We start from the raw sequence: 12,249 nt of genomic DNA on the forward strand, positions 1-12,249 counted from the left end.
ACGATATTTTATATGCTGAGTCAGCAGTTTTTTACATAATCTATTTTAATTGGTGTCCCTAAAAGTATTTAAGATACAGAGTTAATATTCAGTATGATGATAGTAATCATTATTTTCTACAAACTGACAGAGCAATTTTAGTGTAAATGAAAAACTTTTGGTGCTATGCCTATGTAAGCCAGGTACATAATTCATGTAACGCAAATAAGAGGGATATAAACACATAATTTTTTTAAAAATCAAATACTTGCAACATACCACAAAATGCTGTTGACAGTTTGTTAACAAATATGCATAGATCACTCTGTGAAAATTTCAGATGATTTCAACAATAACTTTTGGAGTTATGGATTAAATTGTGATGAAAATATGCGAAAAGCGGAATGTTGAGAAAAATGAAAAAAAAGAACAAAAAGGGTTAAAAAATAACAAAAATGTCTCAAGAAAATTCAAATGATTATTATCTAAGCTAGATTATCATCATACTAAACAAATTCAACACTGCAATAATTAATTTAACATGATTTTCATTATCTTTCTTCAAGATCTCTATCCCTTCCCCTAAAAAAAAAATTACCTGAAATCGACAATTTGTCATCGTAACACGCCGTTGCCTCTAATTCTAATCTCCTCCACCCGTTAGGTAAAACTCCCCAAATTTCTCCTTTAGCTTCTGTTCTTCTAACTGCTTTGCCTCTGCCTTCAACTTTCTAAATTTCTTTGCTTTTTCTGTCACTGCAGCTTCAGCCTTGCGTGTTCTTATTTTGTCCCGTTTGTCACCGCGCTTTTTTGTTTCGACACCACAAGGGAGGTTTAGTGATGCAATAAATTCTCGCGATGATGCAGAACCAAAGTTGAATTCTGCAACACCTATGGCGACTGCAATGCAGAGTCTGTTTCTATTAACGAAGAGGTGCTTGGGGCAACGAGCCCATATGACTGCATGGGCAGACTCGTTCGTGTTCTGCGTTGACTGGAGGACGCACCTAGACAGAAGGTCATCTGACGCCATTCTTTCAAAGACCGGTTGAATACTGTCTGCAACTAGCTGGCAGATGGGGGTTCCCAAGTTGTCCATATGGCTACCAGGTTCGAGTCCTCTTGCCTCTGCCCTCTGCACAAAACACCATGAGTCTTGTCCTTCCGGGCATCCCTGATGGAGAGGCGTATCGTCTGTTGACCGACAGTGATCCAGGATGGCCATGATAGCCTTCTTCATCCCCGGCACAGTTGCATTCCGTCTGATGGCATTGGAGTAATACGACGTCAGTTTGGTTATTACTTCTGGTCGCAATTTTCCATCACCTTTACCACCCAGAGTAATTTTAGGGGTCTGTTTTGACTTTTCTGCGACCAAATTCCGAAGGGCAGTGCCAAGTCTCTTGCCGACATGGTTGATACACTCATGTTTGGTGACTGAGGTACCTGGGTATGGGTTGAGTTGATGGATTTCTGTGATAGTTTTCGCATCCCCATCACTGATGAGGGTAACATACCGCAGTTTGTTATTGAGAATAGAGCGGCTCCACATGCGTAAAGCGGCTTCCTTTTCCATACCGCCACTTGGTCCTTCGTAATTGGCATCACAGTCTTTTTTGTGAATTGCAAGCCAGCGTTCATACTTCAGAATGTTTTCTTGCTGCATTTTTTTGCCAGTTGTTGTGCAGATTTGACAGTGACTCGTAAGGATTTCGAAATCAATCACCAGCCCAGTGCGCTGCTCTATAACAAGGCCGATCCCGGATTTCGAAGTGTGACCTCGCTTCTGCCAGCTCCCGTCGAAAGAAACGTTAATGTCCTTCACTTCACTGTCTTGCTCAGCAGAGTATGATTTGTGCACCTGTTCCACAGCCTTGGCGAGACTGTCACGTGAAAACAAGTCGCACTTCTTTATTACTTCAACATGGCAGTCAAAAGTTCTGTGATGAAGTGAAGGAATATTCATAAGTTCTGTAAAGTTGCAGAGTCCTGCATAGCCCATCCCAGTAGCACAGGCAGCGGCAACTGCTCGTCTGTTGACATCATAAACTTGAGTGTCACATCTAGTTGATGTTGTTGTAGATGAGACCACTTTGTCACACAGCTTGCATTTCACCTGTAGAAAGACTGCAAGGCCAGAATTCCGTGTTGCATCACCAGATAGAGTCAAGCTTGGTTGGGCGCAAAAAGGACAAAGAAGTCCCATAAACAATGGAGAGAGCTTTTCCAAATCGACAATGGTGGATGGTAACAGCTCTGGGTCAGTTTCTGCTGTGACGGTTGGTAGAGGGCCTAAATATGACAGCTTTCTCTTTGAGGCGGAGATGGAAACGGGCTTGTCTTCTTTTGGCTGAGGGGTATCTACCGTTGACGTTGATGGTAGGTCTTGAGTGGGGGTGTCTGTTGCTGAAATTGATGGTAATGGTAGGTCTTGCTGAGGGGGTGAGTTTGGAGCTGGGATAGGTGAGCCTCGCTGAACAATGGCTTCCGCACCTGTAATCGATGAGGTTGACCGAGATTGAATTGGTGAGATCAGCTGGTTAGATTTCGAAAGCTTGCGTTGGTTTCGAGCCGCCTGCAACTGTGCAGCTCTACTCTTCTTGGGCTTGCCATAGCATTGGGTAAGACGAGTACCTTGCTTCAACTTTGGTGGCATGATGAGATCTGTGGACAGTACAAAAACAAAGATTAGACTAATCAATCAAAGTTTATTTTTAAGCCACTGGCCAATATCAAACAAAGGTCATTAAATTGTTGAAGTAACACATCAAATTTGAAATACAAGAACATCATTGGAAAGGGAAAAAATAATAATAGATGAATAATAATAGGACTAAAATTAGAGAACAAAAGAAAAGGAAGAATGACTAAAAACTAAAAATATAAAAAAATAAAGAATAAATAAATATACCCATAAATAAGTAAATATATAAATGAATGAATAAAAGGAAAAAGAACAGATTAGGCAAAGAGAAAAGATGAAAAAATAAGACAAAAGGGGAAACTGTAATGATAATTGGTTTAACTTCAATTTTTTTTCTTAGTTAACTTAATTATTATGTATCTACTGGTTGATCTGGGCGTTGATCATCCTAACAATAATAGTGATGATATTGAGGACGACAAAGGCGATGATAATAATTCGAGATGTGTTGCGGGTGTCAGTGCCGCTGATGATGACGATGATGCTGCTTATGATGATGATGGTGATGATGAAAAGAAGAGAGATGAATGGGCTGATGGAAAGAAGATCGAACAGATAAGAAGAATGGGGTCATGTTGTTGTATCACTGACCTACATAGAGTTCACCCGTAAAACTGACATACTTAGAGTTCCTACGTTATACAAACAAATGACAGACACAATCCACATTTCTATTCTATTAACTCACCTGTTATAATGATTTGGAGACTTGAAAATACAGTTGGAAAAGATAAATAAGGCAAAGACGATCAGTTTCTGTGAGTTGTCGAACCAGTATAAACAATTTTCAAAATGGCCGCCATAGGGGATTCCCCTCCGGTTACCAACGTCTGAGCGAATGAAAACTAGCGGTTTCGTCACGTGATTGAAGCAGCCAACCAGCGTAACGCAAGGGGCCTTCACATATGCAAATACTGGGTCTTCGGTAATTTCCGTACATGAATGAAACTTTGTCAATCGGAAAGTCCCGATCGTGACCTTTCCAACGATACCAAACTTTAGTGGTTAGTACTCAAAGGGAATCGCGTTGTCAAGGAGTAAAGTTTCGTAATTTTTCAACTTTTGCATCTAATTTTTCTCATCCGTGACCCTTATAAACAAATATTTCTTTATTTTAAAATTTTTTAAGGGCCTAGACACCCACGAAAATGGATTCTACACATATTTTTCAATGTAAAGAGGCAATTATAAAAAAATCGATTTTTTTTTACCGAAACTCAAAATCGGACCCGCGGATCCCCTTAATTAAGGTGAATAAACAAAACATTGATGGGGCAGGAAATAGTATTCTACTTTGTAAGGAAGCACGAATTAAAATAGAACAATAAATATTTATAAAAGGTGCGCAATTAATTAAGTTTAAAGAGGGAGGCAGGGAGGAACTGTTTTGTGCTGTGTAGAAAGTGAACTAAAGTAAGTTGTGGATATTATCATTCAAGTAGCAGATATAAAATTGAATACCATACCAGATGTTATTGTAATTAGAATGAACAGCGAGTAGCGGAGAATGTGAGTAAAGAGGCGGAAAAAAATAAATAAATATCGCCCTACAGGCGTCATGTCTCGTCCTAATTTTCAAGCGTTGCTGTAGTGACCCCTTGTATACAGCTTTGAGCATATTCAGTAGATATTGCGCTATATAAATGCTCTAGTTCTTTCATAACACCATCGGCGCCGGTGTGCCTATAGGGAATTAGATTAGCCGAAGAGTAGCGTCCCTTGATTGGACGTCACCTTACAGAGAGAACGTCATTTTGGTTTTGCGCATGCGTCTCTCTCGTCCTCGCTTTCGATGAAGTGTCTCGTCATGCCGCTTTCACCGGAAGCGAGGACGAGTCGCATGCGCAAAACAATATTGACGTTCTCTCTCTAATAACTTCTCCGCTGGTGACGTCCAATCAAGGGACGCTACTCTTTCGCTAATCTCATTCCCTATACTACAGTGTCCATAAAGCCTGGGTACATGTTAATATGTAGTACAAATTCCTCTTTAAAAACTCAATGTAGTACAAATTCCTCTTTAAAAACTCAATGTAGTACAAATTCCTCTTTAAAAACTCAATCTGATTCAATTTCCAGACCAGCCTGGATACTACGGAAAAATTCGTAAAAATACGAAATTTTCGGCTTCAACAGCAGAAATTTAAAAAAAAATTGATTCAATATAATGTGTTAAAAAGAAAACAAAGCATCTAATCAGGGTTTTGAAGGCATATAATTTTATACTGTTAAAGGTTAACTATTAATTTGTCAAGTTATTGTTTTTGTTTGCAAGGGTTTTACGGCGCTTGCAACACATTTAGATTATATCAGCGCCTGTAAAAAGGAAGAAAATGGGATAGTAAAAAGTTGTAGAATTACAATTAAAGCACCCAAGAGAAAGTAAGACAAAGGGGAACTGGGAACAAATAGGGATCAGATGTTTGTCAAGTTAATTATAGTAACTTCTTTTTTTTCTTCCCTCTGAAAACTGCGAATTTTTTAACATTTCGAGTTGGCAGGTCTGAATTTGGGATGGAAAGATGAGTTGTATTTTAACTACACATAACCTTTTCTACAGTGAAGAACAGCATCTTTCAGCCAAGTCTACACTATCTATAGCATCAATAATTTTTTTTTAAAAAAGCTTTTATATAGCGTAATATCCACTAAACTTACTCAAAACACTTTACAAACGCTCCCTGACCAACAGCAACACGTAACGTGTAGAACGAGACATGACGCCTGTTAGGCGATAATACAATGTTTTTCCCCTACAGAGACAACGCTGTAAACGGTCAGGTACTCATTTTACACCTGAGTATGGTGAGAGAATGTGAGTAAAGAGTCTTTTCCGAGGACTCAACTATGTGCCGAGCGAGGCTCGAACCCAGGACCTTCCGATCTGAAAGCGAGTGTCATACTCTGTGGACTATGTGGTCTGGTGGCATGACACTCGCTTTCGGATCGGAAGGTCCTGGGTTCGAGCCTCGTACTCGGCGCATAGTTGAGTCCTTGAAAAAGGCTCTTTACTCACATTCTCTCACCGTACTCAGGTGTAAAATGAGTACCTGACCGTTAACAGCGTTGTCTTTGTCCGAAAAATTGTAATATCGCCTAACAGGCGTTATGTCCCGTCCTTCATGTTAAATGTTGCTATTGACCAGGGACCCCTTGTAAAGCGCTTTGAGCACGTTTAGTGGATATTGCGCTATATAAAAGCTCAATTTTAAAAATAATAAATTTTACAATGGCCATGTGGAAATCCTGTCCTGCTTACTTGTAATAGGGAACTTGGGTGTGATTAAACTCGATGATTTTGGTCCTGGCTTCTCTCCCCCTCCTCATCCATTCTACAAAGGGGCGTCCCTTGGGGTCGATGAAGACGACAAGGTTGACGTCCAGACGAAGCATACGCTGCATGTAGAGGAGGTACTTGTTGTACGACCTCCTTTGGCCGCCTCCCCACTGACCTCTTCCGATATCCAACATGGCCGTCACCACGGTGAAGTTGTACACCCCTGAAAGGAGTTTGGGAATGTAAAGATGTTGTTGTTGTTGTTGTTGTTGTTGTTGTTGTTGTTGTTGTTGTTGATGATGATGGTGGTTATGATAATGATGATGATGATGATGATGATAGTAATCGGAAATGCGCTATATTGATATTTATCAATATTTAAGCTACCGTCTTACTCTCACCTCTTTCTAGACCAAACCCGTCCCATTCCATCATCACGAGGGAGTCCATTCAATCTACGGAAATGCGCTATATAAATGTTGATATTTATGAATAATTAAGCTACCGTCTTAATTTCACTTCTCTCTATATCAAACCCGTCCCATTCCATCACCATAAGGGAGTCCCATCAATCTACGGAAATGCTCTATATTATAAATGTTGATATTTATGAATAATCAAGCTACCGTCTTACTCTCACCTCTTTCTAGACCAAACCTGTCCTACTCCATCACCATGAGGGAGTCCATTCAATCTATGAAATGCGCTATATAAATGTTCTTACTCTCACCTCTTTCTAGGCCAAACCCGTCCCATTCCATCACCATAAGGGAGTCCATTCAATCTATGAAATGCGCTATACAAATGTTGATATTTATGAATAATTAAGCTACCATCTTACTCTCACCTCTCTCTAGGCCAAACCCGTCCCACTCCAACACCATGAGGGAGTCCTCTCAATCTATGAAATGCGCTATACAAATGTTGATATTTATGAATAATTAAGCTACAGTCTTACTCTCACTCTTTCTAGACTAAACCCGTCCCATTCCATCACCATGAGGGAGTCCTCTCAATCTATGAAATGCGCTATACAAATGTTGATATTTATGAATAATTAAGCTACCGTCTTACTCTCACCTCTTTCTAGACCAAACCCGTCCGATTCCATCACCATGAGGGAGTCCATTCAATCTATGAAATGCGCTATATAAATGTTCTTACTCTCACCTCTTTCTAGGCCAAACCCGTCCCATTCCATCACCATAAGGGAGTCCATTCAATCTATGAAATGCGCTACACAAATGTTGATATTTATGAATAATTAAGCTACCATCTTACTCTCACCTCTCTCTAGGCCAAACCCGTCCCACTCCAACACCATGAGGGAGTCCTCTCAATCTATGAAATGCGCTATACAAATGTTGATATTTATGAATAATTAAGCTACAGTCTTACTCTCACCTCTTTCTAGACTAAACCCGTCCCATTCCATCACCATGAGGGAGTCCTCTCAATCTATGAAATGCGCTATACAAATGTTGATATTTATGAATAATTAAGCTACCATCTTACTCTCACCTCTCTCTAGGCCAAACCCGTCCCACTCCAACACCATGAGGGAGTCCTCTCAATCTATGAAATGCGCTATACAAATGTTGATATTTATGAATAATTAAGCTACAGTCTTACTCTCACCTCTTTCTAGACTAAACCCGTCCCATTCCATCACCATAAGGGAGTCCATTCAATCTATGAAATGCGCTATACAAATGTTGATATTTATGAATAATTAAGCTACCATCTTACTCTCACCTCTCTCTAGGCCAAACCCGTCCCACTCCAACACCATGAGGGAGTCCATTCAATCTATGAAATGCGCTATACAAATGTTGATATTTATGAATTAGGCTGTCGTCGAACTCTCACCTCTCTCTAGGCCAAACCCGTCCCATTCCATCACCATGAGGGAGTCCTCTCAATCTTTGAAATGCGCTATACAAATGTTGATATTTATGAATAATTAAGCTACCGTCTTACTCTCACCTCTTTCTAGACTAAACCCGTCCCATTCCATCACCATGAGGGAGTCCTCTCAATCTATGAAATGCGCTATACAAATGTTGATATTTATGAATAATTAAGCTACCGACTTACTCTCACCTCTTTCTAGACTAAACCCGTCCCATTCCATCACCATGAGGGAGTCCTCTCAATCTATGAAATGCGCTATACAAATGTTGATATTTATGAATAATTAAGCTACCGTCTTACTCTCACCTCTTTCTAGACCAAACCCGTCCGATTCCATCACCATGAGGGAGTCCATTCAATCTATGAAATGCCCTATATAAATGTTCTTACTCTCACCTCTTTCTAGACCAAACCTGTCCTACTCCATCACCATGAGGGAGTCCATTCAATCTAAGTAAATGCGCTATATAAATGTTCTTACTCTCACTTCTTTCTAGGCCAAACCCGTCCCACTCCAACACCATGAGGGAGTCCATTCAACCTATGAAATGCCCTATATAAATGTTGATAATTACGAATCAAGCTACCGTCTTCCTCTCACCTCTTTCTAGGCCAAACCCGTCCCATTCCATCACCATAAGGGAGTCCATAGCCTTCCTCACCATGGCCGGATACCCCAGATTCCCATAGAGACTTAGATAGATCATCAGTACTAGAGTCAGTCCTCCAATGACGGCCTTGTGTCTTGTGTACGTCATACGACACATCCGACTGCCTTCCTCTGTGGGGAAATAAATAGACATACCAATAACGGAACATTTCGGGCTCAAAACCCAATTGTTGCTGTTTGAAGTTAGAAGAAATATTATACAATAATAGTCAAATGGAATGGAAGCTTTTTTTAACTAACAAATGCAGATAATGTGGACGTTTCGGGTTTCCCCTTGGTCAACAAAACACGTTGAAATAAACACTTTGAGAATGGATTCCATATCTTTTCACAAAATACACATTAAAGTAATAAGGCTGTGATATTGAGATTCGTTTTTATCATTTTTCTTTATAAATTTGAGGATGGCTGAGAAAACCCAGGAAAATGCAGCAAGCTTTGATTTGAGATATGAACCAAAATCGAAGATAAAGTGTTTCCCATAGCAACAAAATATATTCCGAAAAAAATTAATAACTTGGTTTCTAATAGACATAGAAAAAAAATTAAAGTGGTAAATGATCAGAAAGATGTGGTCTACACAACTGTATACATAAAAAATTTGAGCATCTTTCCGGGTTTTCTCAGCCAGCCAACCAAATGGTAATTGGCTTCAACAGTCGTGACGTCACTTCCTCGTAACGACGCATAGTAACTTAGTAACTGGTTCTAAACAATCGGAACAATGGCGGACGCCCTTATGAAATTCTTCTCCGAAGAGCATAAAAGAGTATCCAGAGGAGAAAAACATTATAAATCTGATCATTTTGACTTTTATACATCCTGATCACATTTCATGTTAAAAAGTTCTAGCCAGCATGAAGAATAAAAGAGTCGATTTTCTTTGTTTAGAACCAAGCTGCTCGTTGATGGGCGGACGTGACATCAGACTATTGAATCCTATTACATTGGCTAATTTCCAGTCTTGTAGAATTTGATCAACTGACAGAGATTTGTGACAAGGGATGGGCTCATCGTGGAAGGTCTTTATTCTCATTAACGCAACACAAAGACCTTCGAGAACATTGCTGTTTGTTATCTTAAGTGATCACAAATTATGATGACGTCATATATAAACTCGGTTAAATATGTTACGTCAGTGAAGGCAAGTATAGATAGACCGTAGTTGACGTCACTCAGATCTTTGTTATTGTTTTTCTTCCCATCCGCGTTTATGAGTAATTCTCACTAAACTGTATTATTAACCAGACTATGAATGTTCAAGGTTACACACAGTTTTATGTGTTGGTCCGTTATACTTCCGAATGGCAATGTTGTAAGCTTCTTCACCAAGCGCATACTAGATCTATCTATATCGAATTTTCACGAAACGCCTGACGTTTTAATTGTTTGAATTCTTTGCACGATTTTGTTTCCCTCCACGGTTCATTGAATTTGGGTTCTATTGTAATGTACTCGGTTAATATATTTGGTCAGTGAACGTAGGTGTTGATATAAATAACAATGTGAAATTGAATGTAAGCTTCAATCTAATATACGAAAACAGATAAAATGGACGTTTTGGGTTTCCGTCCTCTTTAACAACAAAACAGGATGAATGAAACACTACTGACGAATGAGATAATGGACGAGAGACGCATGCACACAACCAACATGACGTTCTCTCTCTAAGAACTTTTCCGCCGATGACGTCACAGACTATGGGTGGCGTCCAATCAAGGGACGCTACTCTTCCGCCAATTCTCATTCCCTATATTAGATTGAAGCTTACATTCAATGTCACATTGTCATTTATTTCTTCGAGTTTCGAGCAGTAACATTTACATTACCCAGTAGGTGTCTATAGTTCTATTTTCTATTCGCACACTTTTTGAGGATCTAAATTTTCGGAAATTTTTTTTCAATGCATGAAATACCTGAATTACGCAATTACAGTATTTAATTGCCTCAACCGATATTCCTTCTTGCTTCTTGAGACGGTAAAAAAAAGTGGCAGCTTATATTTTGCTCCATTAAACCCCAAAGTTACTTTCCTGAAATCACGAGATCGACGAGTATCAACTTTCCTTCTTCCCTGGGATGATGCATGCAGATACACGGAGGAAGGTTTTTTTAACTTCCTCCGTGCCATCTGCTTAATAATTAGTATTTAAATATCTTATTTATAAAGTACACAATGTGGTAGAAAGGTTCCATTGGCCTAGCTATTGTGGTTTCGACTGAAAGCAGGTGTGCGGAACGATGAACACGATCGCTCGTGTTTGCACATCGAACCGCACACCTTTGACGAGATGAATTATGGGTTTTTAGGAAAATTAATCGCAAATCTTTGCAATTTTTTGCACATTTTTTCTTCTTCAAATTTTGCTGTTTTTAGCTTGCAAAATCTGGGATTTTTTCTTTTGCAAAAACCGCCATGTCAGGAATTTGGGTTCTATTACAAAGATCTGAACACGTGTGAATGAAAGGTGCCAGATAAAGCAAGAAAGACAAACACGCAAAGAAATCCCATTCCAAAAAAAAAAACAATGAATCTCGCCCCCATTTTTTCATTATTTGAATTATTTGTAAGATTTTCATAGAAATTAGGTTCTATTCATAACGTAACTATAGACGGCCATGGTTCTATTGCAATGTTTATTCCTATTCTTTTTAATTCTATGATCCTATTTCACTATTAAGTCTGATTTGTTTACTATCCTATTCAATATTCAATATTGAGGGTTCAAAATGTAATACCTCTTTCATTAGAACTCCAGATTATAGAAGATAGTAAGAATGCCATCATACATACTATAATATTATATATATATATATATATATATATATATATATATATATATATATATATATATATATATATTATATATATTGTGCGGCTATGTGGTCTAGTCGTATGAAACTCGCTTAAGGATCGGAAGGTCCTGGGTTCGAGCCTCGCTCGGAGCATAGTTGAGTCCGTGGAAAAGGTTCTTTACTCTCATGCTCTCACCGTACTCAGGTGTAAAATTAGTATCTGGCCGTTAACATTAACAGCGTTGTCTCTGTCGGGAAAAAAATTGTAATAGGCGTCATCATGTCACGTTCCACGTGTTACGTGTTGCTGTTAACGTGGGACCCCTTGTAAAGCGGTTTGAGCAAGTTTAGTGGATATGCGCGATATAAAAGCTCAAGTTATTTTAGGATTTTAAAATATATTCATTTTCCTTAAAAAGAAGGAACTCAGCAATTTATCTATGTTTACAAAAAATTACGAATTACTGCTCTGTATTTTGAGGAAGTGTGCCCATGTCCGTGTCAAATATTTAAAGATTTTAAAGTATTATATTGCTTGATTCATCAAATTTTCACTTCTCTCTAACTTTCTTTTTTTTTATTTTGGCTGAAAGGGGGGGGGGGGGGGGGGGGTGGAGAGCACATGTGTCATGATAATATCAGGCGAAACCTGCAGGATGCTACTTTTTATTATTGATTTTAATTGAGATGATTCTGTTCTCATTGATTGTGTTCTCTTTTGGAATTTGGAAATTGTTGAATGTAACAATTCATCTCCTTGTTCTCATAAAACCCGTAGACTAAACCAAAAGCATATTTCTTCATAAATGGTATGCATGACAAGGGTTTCCAATGTAGGGTGTTTTGGAAGTACATTTTGGGGAAAGTAATTACGATATTGTGTCAGTGCATGACATAATCAGTCGGAAG

General features: G+C 38.9%; 2 protein-coding genes across 2 annotated transcripts in view; both read right to left on the bottom strand.

The window, feature by feature from the left end:
• Nucleotides 1–572: 572 nt before the first annotated feature.
• On the bottom strand, nt 573–3,526 carry LOC144976616 (uncharacterized). Its single transcript, XM_078920912.1, has 2 exons — nt 3,372–3,526; nt 573–2,643 (listed from the first exon to the last, which is right to left on the bottom strand). The coding sequence occupies exon 2, from the start codon at nt 2,633–2,635 to the stop codon at nt 623–625; it is 2,013 nt and encodes a 670-aa protein (XP_078777038.1). The 5' UTR covers nt 2,636–2,643; nt 3,372–3,526; the 3' UTR covers nt 573–622.
• Nucleotides 3,527–5,938: 2,412 nt separating this feature from the next.
• The window catches only part of LOC144976438 (uncharacterized), a 54,605-nt gene continuing 48,294 nt past the window's right edge, over nt 5,939–12,249 (bottom strand). The window contains exons 2-3 of the mRNA XM_078920729.1: nt 8,476–8,655; nt 5,939–6,183 (exon numbers count right to left, since the gene is read on the bottom strand). Coding sequence (XP_078776855.1) covers nt 5,939–6,183; nt 8,476–8,655 — 425 coding nt within the window. The remainder of the gene's footprint in view (nt 6,184–8,475; nt 8,656–12,249) is intronic.

This window comes from Berghia stephanieae, chromosome 7, assembly GCF_034508935.2.
Source record: "Berghia stephanieae isolate SIO BIC M18660-M18661 chromosome 7, UCSD_Bste_1.3, whole genome shotgun sequence".
In the NCBI taxonomy this organism is placed as follows: domain Eukaryota; kingdom Metazoa; phylum Mollusca; class Gastropoda; order Nudibranchia; family Aeolidiidae; genus Berghia; species Berghia stephanieae.

Bases quoted from the DNA above. Each gene is read 5' to 3' on its own strand.
- LOC144976616 (XM_078920912.1), bottom strand. From the start codon at position 2,635: ATGCCACCAAAGTTGAAGCAAGGTACTCGTCTTACCCAATGCTATGGC.